This window comes from Mercenaria mercenaria, chromosome 19, assembly GCF_021730395.1.
Source record: "Mercenaria mercenaria strain notata chromosome 19, MADL_Memer_1, whole genome shotgun sequence".
NCBI lineage: Eukaryota > Metazoa > Mollusca > Bivalvia > Venerida > Veneridae > Mercenaria > Mercenaria mercenaria.
The window spans coordinates 691,142-707,833 of record NC_069379.1 but is presented as its reverse complement, the minus strand read 5'-3'; the positions used below and the strand labels follow the sequence as shown (position 1 = coordinate 707,833).

Here is a 16,692-nt window from a genome sequence, read left to right as displayed (position 1 = left end):
CCCATAGATACCCATTATGAAAAAATGCTCGAAGTCCAAATGTTTTCAAATCGGTCTAGCACAAAAACATCAAATCAAGCACACGACCGTATTCATTTTCATTTGTTTAAATTTCTGAATATATTCTGAAGTTTTGAAAAATCAGAGTTTAATCAAATTCCACACTGTAAAAAAAAATCAGTCCGAACGTGCAGAACTACCTTACTATGTAGTATCATTTAGATACCTTTTCATTTTTTTCCCATCCAGTGCGCGTTGATTTACCCACTTTAAAATATCGTAAATAGTAAAACGCCACTTAGTTTTCAACGAATTTTATTTCAAAGTTACTACATAGGTCGAACCATCATTCGTGCAGATTTTAGGGCAATGCAGTATCCTAAACTGTTCCAGGAGAACGACCGACACTTGTTGGTTCCCGGGGTCAAGTAAGGACATGTCAAACAGGAATCGTAGCAGTTGTGGAACCACCATGCGCCGTGCAGATAGACACCACAGTTTGTCCCGGAGTTACTATCATGGTCAACATCTTTGTTTGTAAACCCAAAACCATCATGTCCAGACAGAGAGTCACCTTGAATGTAAAGGTTAATTACTCCTGAATGTAGTAATCCTACAATAACGCGTCATTACGTATTTTAAAATGTGTTCAGAATGTTTCGGTCATAGCTGTAGCTCATGACAATCAGCTACAGAACTTACACAATAACACGGAACTTATTCCTTGTCAATAGGAGACCACCATCTTAATCTTCAGCTTCTATATTAGTGAAATGATAATGTCCATTTGAAATATACCTCAGCTTAGAAATATCTTATTTGTTGATACTTCTTAGTTTCAAGTTTATAAGATCGATAAAAAAAGATAAGTACAACATTACGAAATGTAAATTTACAATAGATATACCAATGAACAAAATAATTTGATCATATACGTTTCCAAAAATTGAATAATTACGTATTTTATTGCAATAATCACCTGCGTTTCCATTGTATTTTCCCACATGCAATACGAAGTCTTTTGGTGGCCCCACAGAAAAGTCGTCATAATTTTCAACGTATGTGGTACCATTGGCAACAGTGAGCTCGATCCTCAGCTGGTACCTCTGTCCGTCCCCGGTTATACCATTCATATTTTCCAAACCTTAAATACAAGTACAAATTAAGTAACTTTATTTTCCGTTCATTGGTAAAGATCAAATCTACTCATACAAATCATTCGTTTCCGTACTCCTGTCAGCTGAGGTAGAGTCGAGTGAAGCCATGCCGGCATCTCATTCCTACCCTGGAGATAGAGGATTTGAGATATCAAATTTCATGATTCTATGTTAATAATTATACTACCTGCGTATTTTGATACACACCATATATTAAGGGGTATCGGCATAAATTTAGAGAAAAAAAAATCGATGAGCTCCCCTCAGTAAAAATAGTTAAAACTGATTTTCATGTGACTATATAATTTACCTGTCCAAAAGTTTTCTCGAATATCCCCAAAGCCAGATGCATATGACGAATAATCTTGATCTTCAAAGTTTTGTTTGTTATTTTCACGATTCATTAACACCTGAAAGCGGAGAGATATTGGCATTGAAAAAAGCTTTGGAATTCTTGTTAGACCTATGCATTCGCTGCCTGACAGCAATTCTTTACCTAAAACATATATGAATGGATTTAATTAAGTACTTAAGAAATGTGTGTGCTCAGTGTACCTGTACAACACAATTGACACAAATTCCAATGTTTCTGTTATTTTTACTGGTCTTTACGTGTTAGAATCGAAATAATATATCTCATTTAATAATTTGCTCTTGAATAAAATCATTGTCGTTCAGATGCGATGCGTATTATTATTTCACGAGGTTGCTTCGCAGCTGAACTGCAAACAATGATTTAATTAGTGACATCTCACTTAATGAGATATATAATATATCTCATTTTGTGATTTGTCGCTGAATAAATCATTGTTTGGAGTTCAAATGCGAAGGAATTATATCACAGCCCTCGTGATATAAGGTGATATAATAATACGCATCTGAACGACAAACAATGATTTTATTCAAGAGCAAATCACTAAATGAGATATATTATTTCGATTCTAACACGTAAACATGGACTTTAAAGTACATCCTTGACGGCATTCATTAAATATTTGCCAGTTTTCAATCGGTTTCTCTTCCAGCGCGCCGCCATGCCGTTAGACGATATGACGTAATAATTGTGACGTCAGAACAGTAAATTGTTGTATAATAATTCACTGTTCAGCTTTCTTTGTTTAATAGGAAAATGAATCGAATCTTGTTAGAATATTTCTTAAACATACCGTCCAGCCGCCTCCAAGTGTATTCATGTCACAGAGCACGTTCACTGGGTTTCCATTAAGGTGAACTAGATGTACATTGTCGCCTGTAACACTCACAATATTGTTGTCCTGGATGTCCTTACAGTCTTTGATAACTGAAACCAAATTAATGTATTTGTAGCAATGTCGTGATTGGTCACTGTTGTTCTTCAAAGTTTGCTTTCTCTTAATTTGTTCTATATGTTGAAAAATGTTTTTGTGTTAAAGTACATGCACATAGAAGTGTGTCGTTGCCTTAAGAAGTTCATTAACGGCGGTATTTTCAATTTAAAAACACATGTATATAACTGATATAAAAATCTAAAATGTATATACGTATGAAATAAAACGACTATAAGATCTGCACCAGAAATATGCACACGTTCTTTCGCTGAAAATACTGCGCTGGTAAAGTCGCAAATATTTCCGCTGCTAATGTGTGCAGATTTCGCGATATAAAAATGACTTTTTAATACATTGTTTCCAGCTGTGAAACAGGTTGTATAATATTCATATATGTTTATGTCTGTTTATTCAACTAAAAATGTTTTACTTCCCTCTTTATTCAATATAAAATCATCCGGAAGAATAAATATTTAATATGTAATGACCAGCGACGCTATCAAATGCTCCAAAGTGCGATTGTTCCTGGAACAATTTTTCTAAGATAACAATGACTAGCATGCCTTAGTTTGTCCCGGCATAGTCCGAGTCACTTACCTCTGTCACAGTTTGTTCCGGCATAGCCCGAGTCACTTACCTCTGTCACAGTTTGTCCCGGCATAGCCTGAGTCACTTACTTCTGTCACAGTTTGTCCCGGCATAGCCTGAGTCACTTACCTCTGTCACAGTTAGTTCCGGCATAGCCCGAGTCATTTAACTCTGTCACAGTTTGTCCCGGCACAGCCGGAGTCACTTACCTCTGTCACAGTTTGTTCCGGCATATCCCGAGTCACTTACCTCGGTCACAGTTAGTTCCGGCATAGCCGGAGTCACTTACCTCTGTCACAGTTAGTTCCGGCATAGCCCGAGTCACTTATCTCGGTCACAGTTGGTTCCGGCATAGCCCGAGTCACTTACCTCGGACGCAGTTAGTTCCGGCAAAGTCCGAGTCACTTACTTCTATCACAGTTAGTTCCGGCATAGCCCGAGTCACTTACCTCTGTCACAGTTAGTCCCGGCATAGCCCGAGTCACTTACCTCAGTCACAGTTAGTCCAAGCAAGGCCCGAGTCACTTACCTCTGTCACAGTTTGTCCCGGCATAGCCCGAGTCACTTACCTCTGTCATAGTTTGTCCCTGCATAGACCGAGTCACTTACCTCTGTCACAGTTAGTTCCGGCATAGCCTGAGTCACTTACCTCTGTCACAGTTTGTCCCGGCATAGCCTGAGTCACATACCTCTGTCACAGTTTGTCCCGGCATAGCCTGAGTCACTTACCTCTGTCACAGTTAGTCATTTACCTCTGTCACAGTTAGTCCCGGCATAGCCTGAGTCACAGTTAGTCACTTACCTCTGTCACAGTTTGTCCCGGCATAGCCGGAGTCACTTACCTCTGTCACAGTTAGTTCCGGCATAGCCTGAGTCACTTACCTCTGTCACAGTTAGTTCCGGCATAGCCGGAGTCACTTACCTCTGTCACAGTTAGTTCCGGCATAGCCCGAGTCATTTAACTCTGTCACAGTTTGTTCCGGCATATCCCGAGTCACTTACCTCGGTCACAGTTAGTTCCGGCATAGCCGGAGTCACTTACCTCTGTCACAGTTAGTTCCGGCATAGCCCGAGTCACTTATCTCGGTCACAGTTGGTTCCGGCATAGCCCGAGTCACTTACCTCGGACGCAGTTAGTTCCGGCAAAGTCCGAGTCACTTACTTCTATCACAGTTAGTTCCGGCATAGCCCGAGTCACTTACCTCTGTCACAGTTAGTCCCGGCATAGCCCGAGTCACTTACCTCTGTCACAGTTAGTCCAAGCAAGGCCCGAGTCACTTACCTCTGTCACAGTTTGTCCCGGCATAGCCCGAGTCACTTACCTCTGTCATAGTTTGTCCCTGCATAGACCGAGTCACTTACCTCTGTCATGGTTTGTCCCTGCATAGACCGAGTCACTTACCTCTTTCACAGTTAGTTCCGGCATAGTCTGAGTCACTTACCTCTGTCACAGTTTGTCCCGGCATAGCCTGAGTCGCATACCTCTGTCACAGTTTGTCCCGGCATAGCCTGAGTCACTTACCTCTGTCACAGTTAGTCATTTACCTTTGTCACAGTTAGTCCCGGCATAGCCTGAGTCACTTACCTCTGTCACAGTTAGTCACTTACCTCTGTCACAGTTTGTCCCGGCATAGCCGGAGTCACTTACCTCTGTCACAGTTAGTTCCGGCATAGCCTGAGTCACTTACCTCTGTCACAGTTAGTTCCGGCATAGCCGGAGTCACTTACCTCTGTCACAGTTAGTTCCGGCATAGCCTGAGTCACTTACCTTTGTCACTGTTAGTTCCGGCATAGTCCGAGTCACTTACCCCTGTCACAGTTAGTTCCGGCATAGCCCGAGTCACTTACCTCTGTCACAGTTAGTTCCAGCATAGCCTGAGTCACATTTGCAGGTATATCCGTTCCCATTGTTGGTACAAGATCCGTGGACACATGGACTGCTTGCACAAGATGATATTGCTGTAAAACATATGGCATAACCAAGAAAAATATCCTTTATTCAATACGGGGGACGATATAATAAAGAAAGAGATATTTCTCCAAGAACAAAATTCTAACACTACTTTCCATGCGTTTTGCCATGCCTTTTTGCCGGTTGTCTACATCCTGTAAAGTGTAAATATATGTTTAATTATTGTCTGAAAAAATGGAGTCATTCCCCTCTATCACAGAATTTGCATCCCAGATATACTTGGACAATTTTAATACAACAAATATGAAGCAAATCACCTGTATATCAACTATAAACAAACAGCATTTATAATGGATAAAGCAAAAACAAACATACGAGTGTCACACAAAACGCCTGTGTATCCCACTGCGCATGTGCAGTGAAAGCCGCCACTTTGTCCAGAAGAACACTGTCCGTGCGTACATGGTAACAAGGTACAAGGATCACCTGCAAGCATTTACATGTACAAGATGAGACAGTCAAACGTTTGTAGAACATCTCTGAGGATCAATGAAATAAAACAACACTCTAGTCACGTGCTTAAAGTCTTGTCCAGCATCGCATTTGCTTTAAAAGAAATGTTACCCAGCTAATTCGACAGCATGCGTGTAGAAAAATAGTAAAAGCATGCATAGCTTTGTATGCTGTAAAACACCTGATCTTGATTGGTATTTAAATTTTAAATATGCAACACAATATGAACTTAAAAGCAAAAAGCGAAGCAAAGCAGTTTTGATTGCCTGCCACAATAAAACGACATGCGATTGTTTTACAAACGCATACGTTGAAAACCAATATGAACGAAGCCTAATTTTTTTTTTTTTTTTTTTTTGTAATGAGATTGACGTCAATTGAAAATTCCATTCTATATAGGAACTTAAATGTACATATACAAAAGGCCTGCAGTAGGCATTTACTGGAAAATGAGTGTATGAGTGGTATTTTATACAATATTGTTTTGAAACTGGACTTACGTCTGTCACATAAGTTTCCAACAAATCCTTGATAACAGGTACATTGGAACGTATTCCCATTGGTTGAACACGTGCCATGTTGGCAGGGGTTTGATGAACATGGAGAGATGACTTGATGATGATAATAATAAGTAAAAGAATGAGAATGTAAAAAAATAATGAAACATGTGATATAACACTTTTAATTTTGTCAATATCTTACGATTTACTTATACAATATAATCAGTGTTAAAAAGTGAAATTAGAAAAGTAAATTTGAAAAGTAAGCTGACTTTCTGCTTAAGGCAATTAGCTGTTTAATACTGGTGACCTCTGGGGGAAAGGTCAGCCGCCATACATCTCAAAAACTTGTTATATTTTTTAAATAAGGTGTTGAAGATAATGTCTCATGAAAAGTGGTGATCGTATTATTATAGAATTTCATCCTTTTAACATCTGTCGCCAACTTTCTGCAATTCCCTTAAACAAACATAAATATCTAGATTTTACCGTATCGAAGAGGACAACAAAATGTAGTTGGAAATAAATGTTTCTAAAAGGAAATGACAAAATGCCATTTTTAAAAGTAACATTTACTTTTTGTTTGTTTGAATATCATATTCCAATTGTTTGTTTTGTGAGTGTGTATTTCAGTCATGTAACTGCGGGCAGTAAACCTAACCAGTGTTCCTGGATTCTGTAATATTACAAACCTGTTCTCCACAAGTAACTGCCAACTTCCCCACATGAATCAGCGGTGAAGGACGAATGATTGAGGACACAATGTCTTTTATCAAATAGTCAAGGAGAACATACGTCCCGCCCGGGCACCCAACTCACGATCCCGTGATCCGAAGACCGACGCTCTACCTAATGAGCTAAGCGGGCGGGCCATATTCCAATTGAGAAGTTATTTAACTCATTCAGTTATATATATTGTTGAATAAAAACGTTGCTTGTAGTTCAGATGCGAAGGAATCATATCTAGATGGTGCACCAAATATGCAACAAAACGAAATCAGAGATCCGACTTCAAATTAAAAGTACATTAAAGATGTCTCTGTATGGAAAGTGAATCTAAATTGTTTTGTAAACGAACTAAACAGAAATTAATTAAGATATTTCACGTACTTTAGTTCATTTCGTAATTATCCGTTACTGTTTTTATTACTAGTAATTCATTTTGTCATCTTGCGGATGACGTTATATTTGTAACTGCAGCACGATGTTTGCGTGTAAAGATTCGAACATCCGAAGCAATGAATGGACGAAAGCATGTTTAAGCAACAGCTAGGTGTTTTGCTTGTAATTAAAGCACATACGCATTTGCACAGTAAAATGGGAGCTTCGGAAATGTCAATGTCATATATGGTTAGCGTTCCGACGTCATTTCCCAATTATTATTATCATAATCATTTTCATTAAATCACATTTATAAAGTACTCTTTTCATGCACAAGTACACGTTCAAAAGTCTTTGCAGAGTACATTGCAAACAATATAAAAACAATATTCACATTCAATACAAACAAAACATGCATTTAACATTAACAAAAACCATGACAGTAAAACATATATATTAAACAAGACAATCATATGTACATATTTAAAAGTATTTAAGTCACCCTTGGATAAAATACTATTCTACGCTTTCACATGAAAAGAACAACAGCGCCGCCAAGCGGGACAATATACGCCCAAAGGCTTACATCATAGGATGGGAGAACTTGACTGTTGAAGCCCCAAAGGACTGGAACAACAAAAGGAAAACTTCAAAAAAAAATCTAAGTCCTCAAAAAAAATATTGAAAGTCTTCAAAAAAATCCTTATCAGGTACAGGTATGTAAAAATACACCTTAAAATTGGAGGTACCATCCATGTTGTACCACAGAAAAGTGGTCTCGGTTTTTCCCTACGGCCAATAATAAAAAAGTTTCAAAATAAGCTATTTATAGTAACATAAAAGGGAAGTAATTCAAAAAAAAATTTATTGTAAGTACAAAAAAAGAGATCTGCCAAATAAAAACAAGAGTACTGCAATGCAGAGCAATATACACAAAGCAAAATCATATATGACCTTTGACCCTTAAGTGTGACCTTGACCTTGAAGTGAGTCATCTGGAACATGCGCTCTGCACATCGTTGCAATGTGGTGAAAATTTCTGCCAAGTTTCTTTGAAATCCTTCCAGCAGTTCGAGAGTTACAGAGCGGACACGAAACAAACTGATATGACCTTTGACCCCTAAGTGTGACCTTGACCTTGAAGCAAGTCATCCGGAACATGCGCTCTGCACGTCGTCTTGGTGTGGTGAACATTTGTGTCAAGTTTCTTTGAAATCCTTCAAGGGGTTAAAGAGTTACAGAGCGAACACGAAACAAACTGATATGACCTTTGACTCCTAAGTGTGACCTTGACCTTGAAGCGAGACATCCGGAACATGCGCTCTGCATATCGTCTGGGTGTGGTGAACATTTGTGTCAAGTTTCCTTGAAATCCTTCAAGGGGTTCAAGAGTTACAGAGCGGACACGAAACAAACTGATATGACCTTTGACTCCTAAGTGTGACCTTGACCTTGAAGTGAGACATCCAGAACATGCGCTCTGCACGTCGTCTGGGTGTGGTGAACATTTGTGTCAAGTTTCCTTGAAATCCTTCAAGGGGTTCAAGAGATACAGAGCGGACACGAAATTGCTAACGGACAGACGGACGGACAGACGGACGGACAGACGGACAGACGGACACCAGCGTCATAACATGATACGTCCCTTCGGGCGTATAAAAAATGTATTGGTCAGTTTACGAAATGTTGTACAAAGAAATAGTGATTAAGCAGTCTTTTGAAAGCAGCAAGCGTGTCAGTTTCCTTAATGCTTGAAAGTATTGAACGAAAAGCTCCGATTGCCATACATCATGGTTTTAGTCTTTGGCTTAACGTTTCTGACTGGTTTAAACGCTTCTATCACATCCCTTATAAAGACAGGGAACTAAAAGTGTAGAGCCTTAAAGGTTTAGGTTAGAACATTATAATGCATCCTGTATTTCACTGGCAACAATGAAGCTCCGTCAGAAGCGGTGTTATAACGCTAGCTGCCGTGTTCTGGACATGTTGCAACTTGTCAAGTGTGCTGTTTGGAATACCACTTAACAAGGCATTACAGTAGTCTAACCGCGAGGCAACCGGGCTACTAATAAGGGTCTTTGTGGCATTACTGGTAAGATACCGTCTGATTTGACCTATTCTCTGCAGTTGTGCATATCATGCCGGCACAAAGAGTTGATTTGTTGTTCCATATTCATACTGTTGTCAAATACTGCACCAAGATTCCTCACACATTTTGTGGTTTTTATCACAGAGTCACCGATTTTCACCGAGACGCCTTCAATGTATTTGCAGTTATGCTTTGATGTGAATAACATTACCATCGTTAATAAGCATTGAGCTTCAGCATGTGTCAATGCATCCACGAGACAATTTCAGCCAGACAACTCTCAATGCAGCACAAAGCCTAACTTTTAGCCACAACTTCTAGACAGGCTTAAAGGACAGGTATAATTGAGTCATGCAGTCAATGACATCTGCATATGGCACCAACGGGTTCAGTGTACATGATATAGTTATTTGGACCAAGTACTAATCCCTGGGGCACACTGTACTTTATCAACATAGGCGTCGACAACTCACCATCAACGCACACAGTTTGATGGCGGTCACTTATTTATGATGACATTCATGCACGTGTTTTATTTTTGACTCCAAAATGATGTTCGGATCGGTGCGATAGTATTGTTGGTCAGTCATGTGGTAGCTGCAGGCGAGTAGCACGAGGACTGTTACAGAATTTTGGTCGAGGGATGTGAGGATGTCATTCTGTACCTTTATTAAAGCCGGCACAGTTAAAAGACACTTTCTGTACGCAGAAATTATCATTATTATTATTATACCAGATTTATATAGCGCCCTTTTCATGATAAACACGTTCAAAGGCGCTTTACAGCAAGTGCAGCCACACAGGGCGCGAAATCATCCTCTTCTAGTACAGACACAAAGCGATCAGACCAGAGGGACAGAGTGAGATAAAGCCCCTAGAACAGACAGAGAGAACTTTCAGATACAGACGTGTCCGGCTAACTTAGCCTAGCTCTTTTCGAATAGACAGTCTGGTTCTTTAACGTGCCCGGTTTATAGCACCGATACACGCGAAGCCATCTTTCCTGGGAAGAACCAGTACAGGCCTCTAGTTAGGTGAGAGACACTCAAGAGCATCTCAGAAACTTCCAGTGCCTGGACCGGGATTCGAACCCCTGACCTCTGGATTGACAGTCAAGCGTGTTACCACTAGACCACCGGTCCACCGGCCAGACATAAGTTCCTCGTGCAGCTTGCCGCTCAAGACGCGCATCTACTAGCTTTTTAAGATTTATGAAATGAAAGGGAGATTAGACACATATGCCTGTAGTTTTTTGAGAATAGTTGTTCAAGACCTGGTTTCTTACGCACTATTAAACACTTTTGGTACCTAACCTAATTCTATTGATGTGCTTATGATGTTTGTTATCACCGGCAAGAACTCATCAATATCTTTCGTTAAAAGCCATGTTGGTAAATGGTCAAGTTCACAGGATTTGTTTGAACATTTTTGTATAATTTGACAAATCTTCTGGCGTTGCTTGAGCCAAATGATCAAGACACTTTGCTACTGCCTGATGCTCTAAACAATTCAAGTCTGCTGCTACGCAATCACTTTGGCTATGCGCGAAAATAATGTCATTCCTTATGTTTATAATTTCTTTTGAGAATGAGTTTTAGGGACGGGCAACATACTGACTGTCTCATAGCAGAATTTTGGTTATCTTTGCCAAACATTTATGGTCAGTGCAATATTACATTACTTTATCAGAGAAGTAGTCGGTCAGGGCCTTAATTAGGAGCACTTTGGCCCCTATAAAGTTGATGGTAGATTGTTAGTTTAGGTTTACACCATTTCCTCTCAAGCCTCGTTTTGAGTGTTTTCTCTCACAAAGTTCTTCTGTAAACCACGACAGCTAGGTTGAAGAACGATATTTTTGTGCGTAGAGAAGCGTAAGGATAATCCATTTGAATATACACTCACTGGCTGATCCACGTCTGTGCCTTCTAAAATATTCAATGCAAGGGACGCTGAGATGTCTTGTTTGAATTAACTTACGTCGATAGATTAAAAGTTCTCATTTTTTCGGCATAGGCGTGGAAGTGAATTGCATAATGGTGTTGTGACATATCACCAGTATTGTCGCAAAGACCTGGCTTGATGACCTCGACACGTCATATTATTTTGCTGTCATCCCAGGTTATAACAATATCTATTGTATGCCCGCGGGCATGGGTAGGTCCAATCACATTTTGGTGCATACCACATGACTCTACAGTATTTTATCCTAGGGTCACTTAAATATTTTTAAATATGTATGTATGTTTGTCTTGTTTTATCTATATGTTTTACATTCATGATTTTGGTTAATTTGGAATGCATCATTTTTGTATGCGTATTTGTTTGTATTGTTTGCAATTTATTCTGTAAAGCACTTTTGAACGTGTACATGTGCATGAAAAGAGTGCTATAATATAGATGTGGTATAATAATAATAAATAATAATAATAATAATAATAATAATAATAATAATAATAATACACCGGTAAATCTGACAGCATCTCGACCTGATAGAATATTGGGATTGAAATTCAAGTCTCCCACAATAATGCAATTGTTATTAACTGTAGCATATCTGCCTAAGAAATTAGTTCATTGATGTCCCATATATTGTATACTAGTATATGTCAACTTAAGCGTATTAAAGCGAAATCTACATAACCAATATACATGATACAACTGGATTACGTTTCAAAGCCAGAAATTAAACACTGCTAAGCACTCATTCTACCTTAATAAACATAATTCTTTTCTGTTACTAGTCAACATTTTGATAATGGCGAAACGATTTCATGTATATCGCAAAGTAAAACAATCGAGAGATAAGTTGAAATTCCACATATACCGGTGTTAAATGTAACCCGTCTATTAAAAACATTGCTATCGGCAAAGCTTGTATGTAAAAAACATGCATTACACGACAAACTACATTTTCTGTAGAAAACTTCAAGTATCCCAGTTCATTATCAAAGTTCTGGCAACGAATACTAAATACCTTCTCCTTGACGGAACTGAACTATCACTTGAAAACAATTTAAATATGACTGGGGCTTAACCGACCTAGAGCGACTTTTTTTATTCTTTTTGAGCACTGTTTGGAAACTTTATTATAAGTGGGTCCCTCACCTTCGTTTCTTTATACTGTGATCATGTATGTTTGCCCCTAGCCCCACCCCGTCTATTATGACAGAGGCTGAAAAACTTAAAACATCCAGTAAATCAGCATCGACGTTAAGTCATCTTTATCACAATTTTTCACCGTTGTATGAAAGAAATATTCTCAAAAAGATAGTGTAAACGGTTGCAATCGATGGTGAGATGCACTTTACAATCACCTCAGTAATTAACATATCTTACCTCTGTCACAAAGGAGCCCTGTATGTCCAGTTTTGCACGTGCATGTGAAAGTACCATTTGACAAGGTAGTGCATACGCCGTTAACACAGGGTGAATGTGAACATGGATCGGCTGAAATGGAATTATTTAAAACAGAACTCGGCACTATATTGTTATGTTAGTCAATACAATATCAATTTGAAAGTATAATTACAGGTTAACCAATTTAACCAGTCAAAATGTTTAAATCAAGCATTGGCCCTGTTTTATCGTATTTGTCCCGCCTTTTTTATAGTGACCCTGATTTTTTAATATTGGTTTAGTCGAATTGATATATGCCAAGTCTTTTTCACGAAATGTACAATATATCTAACATTCTGTTCTCTATTGCAAAATAATAGTATATGTACTGTACACTTTTCTTTATTAATGATACAGTCGAAAATAAAATAAATAAATTTAAATATTATAAAAACTACAAATTTAACTATGAAAATTTAAAGGATTAGACTGTTTAAAACACTTACGCAGGTCACAAAGTTTACCAATATATCCGGTCAGACACGCGCACCGGAAGTTGTGATTTCCACGGTCTGAACACGTACCGTGAGTGCAAGGATTTGCTGTACAAGGACTTATAGCTGAAAAATATCAACAGCAACATATAGTTAAAGCTACTCGCCCAGTTCTGTGGGAAATATTTCAACATGTTCATTTCCACCAAGTTAGGCATAAAATTTATATATGACACTGAACAAAGATAAGGCAGGTGAAAATAAAAGTTAGATTGTAGGAACTAATAGAGACAGATAAAATGAAAAACGATATCTATCAGGTTCGGAGATGCTTTCTAAAGGACTTTTATCATTTTCAAACTCTGAAAAAATGTCGCTTGTTTCAGAATGTTTGAGAATAGATCAGCCCTTAAGATATATGTCAACAAAGAATTCAAGATAAAAAGTATAGACCTATATTTTTGCTTTGAATTCTTTAACGGTCGAAAAACCCAATATTTTTATCTTAACTTTTACTCATTTTTTCTTTAACAATTATTACACTGGTGACCTGTTACTATTTTTATATTTTTCTAAAGATAGCAATGAACTGGATTTAGAAGTTATTTTGAAAAAAAAACTGTATCAAAATAGTTCTTGAAAACTATTTTACATGTATATATTTGGCATTTTATATATAAATAGAGAAAACAAAAACAATATTATAAACTCTTCGTTTATACAACAAAACATTTGTATTCTTTGTGTATAAGACACTATTCTGGGCACATGACTGAAATTTACAACAAGGTAAAAAATAATGACCTTTTGAATTATAAGAACGTTCCCATTTTTAAGAATGCGGCAGATGATGTGTTGACCTATATATTTGTATATATTAATAGAAATAAAATGTGTAAGATCTGCAGTTTGACAATGACAGAAAAGGAAACATTTCCTTTGTTTGTTTGTTTGTTTGTTTGTTTGTGTGTTTGTTTGTTTGTTTGTTTGTGTGTTTGTTTTGGGTTTAACATCATGGTCATTGCGTTTTTCAACAGTATCTCAGTCATGTAACGGCGAACAGTTAACCTAACCAGTGTTCCTGGATTCTGTACCAGTACAAACCTGTTATCCGCAAGTAACTGCCAACTTCCCCACATGAATCAGAGGAAGAGGACTAATGATTTCAGACACAATGTCGTTCATCAAATAGTCACGGAGAACATACGCCCCGCGAGAGGATTCAATTCCTTTAGCTATTGTTTTATTTTAATAATACATATATTCTCATCGGATGCAAATTTCTCCAGCTAGTAGTATCACTTTATTTACCTGCGTCACAGAGTTGACCCGTAAATCCAGAAGAGCATGTGCATTGAAATGCTCCGCTTGGTAGAGTTGTACAAACACCGTGCACGCACGATGAGGACTGGCAGGGATCGGCTGTAAGAAAGTGGAAAATCTTTTTGATAGAAATGACAACAACTTTCATTTTATCTTTTACTACAACAACTTTCATTTTATTTTTACTACAACCCTTTTGAACAATACCATAAAGAACATGAAATTATTTGTTTATTCATTTATTCATTACTTCATAATATTGTATTTTTAAGAAAACAACTTTTTAGCAGACAAATTTAAGCATTTAACCCTAGTAATTTCAACGTGTGCTGTGATTCGACTTATATACAGTCCTTAAGTCGTATAGAATTTCTTTTGAGGAAATACAATTTGAAGCATATTCTGAAACGTATATAGATGTATATGGTTACACGTAATGAGCCGTCATTTTGGTTTAGATAAAGACGTAATTTCTTCCATTTCTGCGAGTCAATTAGCACAACTCTAGCACATTCTTAGAATCTAATTGCAGACATGTTGGTTTTAAATTACGTTTTAATAGCTACTCAATGTCCAGACTTCACATATATTACAAAGACTTGCATTTATCACAAATATTCACGTTAATAACAAAGAGACTTGCGTCACGTTTGTAACGTAAACTTGCGTTAGTCAGGATGATACCCCTTTCTACTTGCGTTCATCACCAGATATTTAGAGTAGTCACGCAGACTTACACAATTATTTATTTATACTTAACACACACACTAACGTTTACCACTGACACTTAACCTTCATATCAAAATCTAATGGATGCTGTATAATGTAACGTTTAACAAAAATAATTACTTGAGCGTTATCGGTGAAAGCTATACTGCCGTAACTCCTTCCTTATCTAAATGTAAATCCTACTTTCGTTTTCAATCTACCTCAAATTTGCGTATTTATTATTATTTGCATATCTGGGAAGAGACACCGCCCTTCATGTTGTTTACAATCAAGGTATATAATTCGCGGTCGAAGTAGTTTCCGCGAAATCAAGAAACTCTAAAAACGCAAATATTTGGCACCGTGAATATAACCCACTATACAGTACTTACTTGAAAGTTATCGGTGAAAGCTATGTCGAGAGTTGAGCGCAATAATGCCGTAACTTCTTTCTTTGAGGAATTAAACTACAAAGACATCAACGTCCAAGAGTTACGGCAGTATTGCGCTCAACCCCCGATGTTTATCACAAAGAAATACGTTTATCACAATTTGCTCCTATTCATAACGAATTCTTACGTTACTTTTACAGAAGACAGTCATGTTTATCACAAAAACTTACGTTTATCACAGTTTGGTCCCACGAATCCGTTAATGCAGGTACACTGATACGAATTCCCGGAAGCTGAGCAAGTTCCGTGTACACAGGGATTGGTTGTACAAGGGCTTGTGGCTGATATAATAAGATAATAATATAAAGATATAATGAAATAATATAATCATGTAATGTTGAATTAACGATTTGTAAGGCGAAATATTTAGAACATAAATGGCTTAATGACTTCAAGATATACTTCTATCACAAAGAGGAAAACACAATCAGCTGTTCATAACTAATGCAAAAATGTACGAATTCTCAATTAACTTTCTACACTAAGGGCCCTCTAGTAGATGTTCCACTATAAGAATAGTACATACTCTTAAAGGTGATAGTGGAAATTGTGAACACGAACCACTGAGATATCAGAAGCTATTTATATGTGTATACTTTTCGGTAAATTCAGTTAATAAATGTAACATGCACTTGATTCAATGCTGAATACTTTTAATGAAGTGTTTCACTTTTGAAGAAAATATTGTTCTACAATGTAGACTTTTATTAATTAAAAACGGAAATTTAGCTATAAAAAAGATGGGTCGTGTGCTTGTTTGTATGTCAGACCGATGTACAAATATTGGTTTTATTAATTCTTTTAATTACTTAACATCAAACCTATTTATTGACTTCAGTAGCTACTATTGTCAAAATACACGACATGTAGATTTCCGGTAACACATGTTCTAACCTTTTAACCCTTACCCTGCTAAATTTCTACAATGAACTTGTCCATCTTTCAATTTGGACATTACCATTAACTGTTAAGAGGGGTGCATACCAAAACGATACTGACTGAATCATGAAAAGTGCAGGTCACTTTCAGACTGCACTGAATGCAGGCTTATCATGATCTGCACTGGTCGCAGAAGCAGATCTAGAATCAATTGTGTCCAGCATGATAAGGGTTAACGGCTACTAGGCATTATTTTCCAGCTAAACGACAAAAATCGCCAACGTCGATGAAATTTATATGTTTTTCAATATAACTACGTAATGTAACGTAAAC

At 37.6% G+C, this 16,692-nt stretch overlaps 1 protein-coding gene across 3 annotated transcripts in view; it reads right to left on the bottom strand.

The window, feature by feature from the left end:
* Positions 1-298: 298 nt before the first annotated feature.
* Positions 299-16,692, bottom strand: part of LOC123544433 (neurogenic locus notch homolog protein 3-like) — a 30,828-nt gene continuing 14,434 nt past the window's right edge. The window contains exons 17-27 of one of the 3 annotated variants that reach the window (XM_053532013.1): positions 15,651-15,761; positions 14,309-14,419; positions 13,010-13,123; positions 12,504-12,614; positions 5,978-6,088; positions 5,340-5,450; positions 4,901-5,011; positions 2,324-2,457; positions 1,468-1,567; positions 980-1,144; positions 299-574 (exon numbers count right to left, since the gene is read on the bottom strand). In XM_053532013.1, the coding sequence (XP_053387988.1) occupies positions 330-574; positions 980-1,144; positions 1,468-1,567; positions 2,324-2,457; positions 4,901-5,011; positions 5,340-5,450; positions 5,978-6,088; positions 12,504-12,614; positions 13,010-13,123; positions 14,309-14,419; positions 15,651-15,761 (1,424 nt within the window). In that variant the 3' untranslated portion in view covers positions 299-329. The remainder of the gene's footprint in view (positions 575-979; positions 1,145-1,467; positions 1,568-2,323; positions 2,458-4,900; positions 5,012-5,339; positions 5,451-5,977; positions 6,089-12,503; positions 12,615-13,009; positions 13,124-14,308; positions 14,420-15,650; positions 15,762-16,692) is intronic. The other 2 variants (XM_053532014.1, XM_053532015.1) reach the window with 2 other exon arrangements.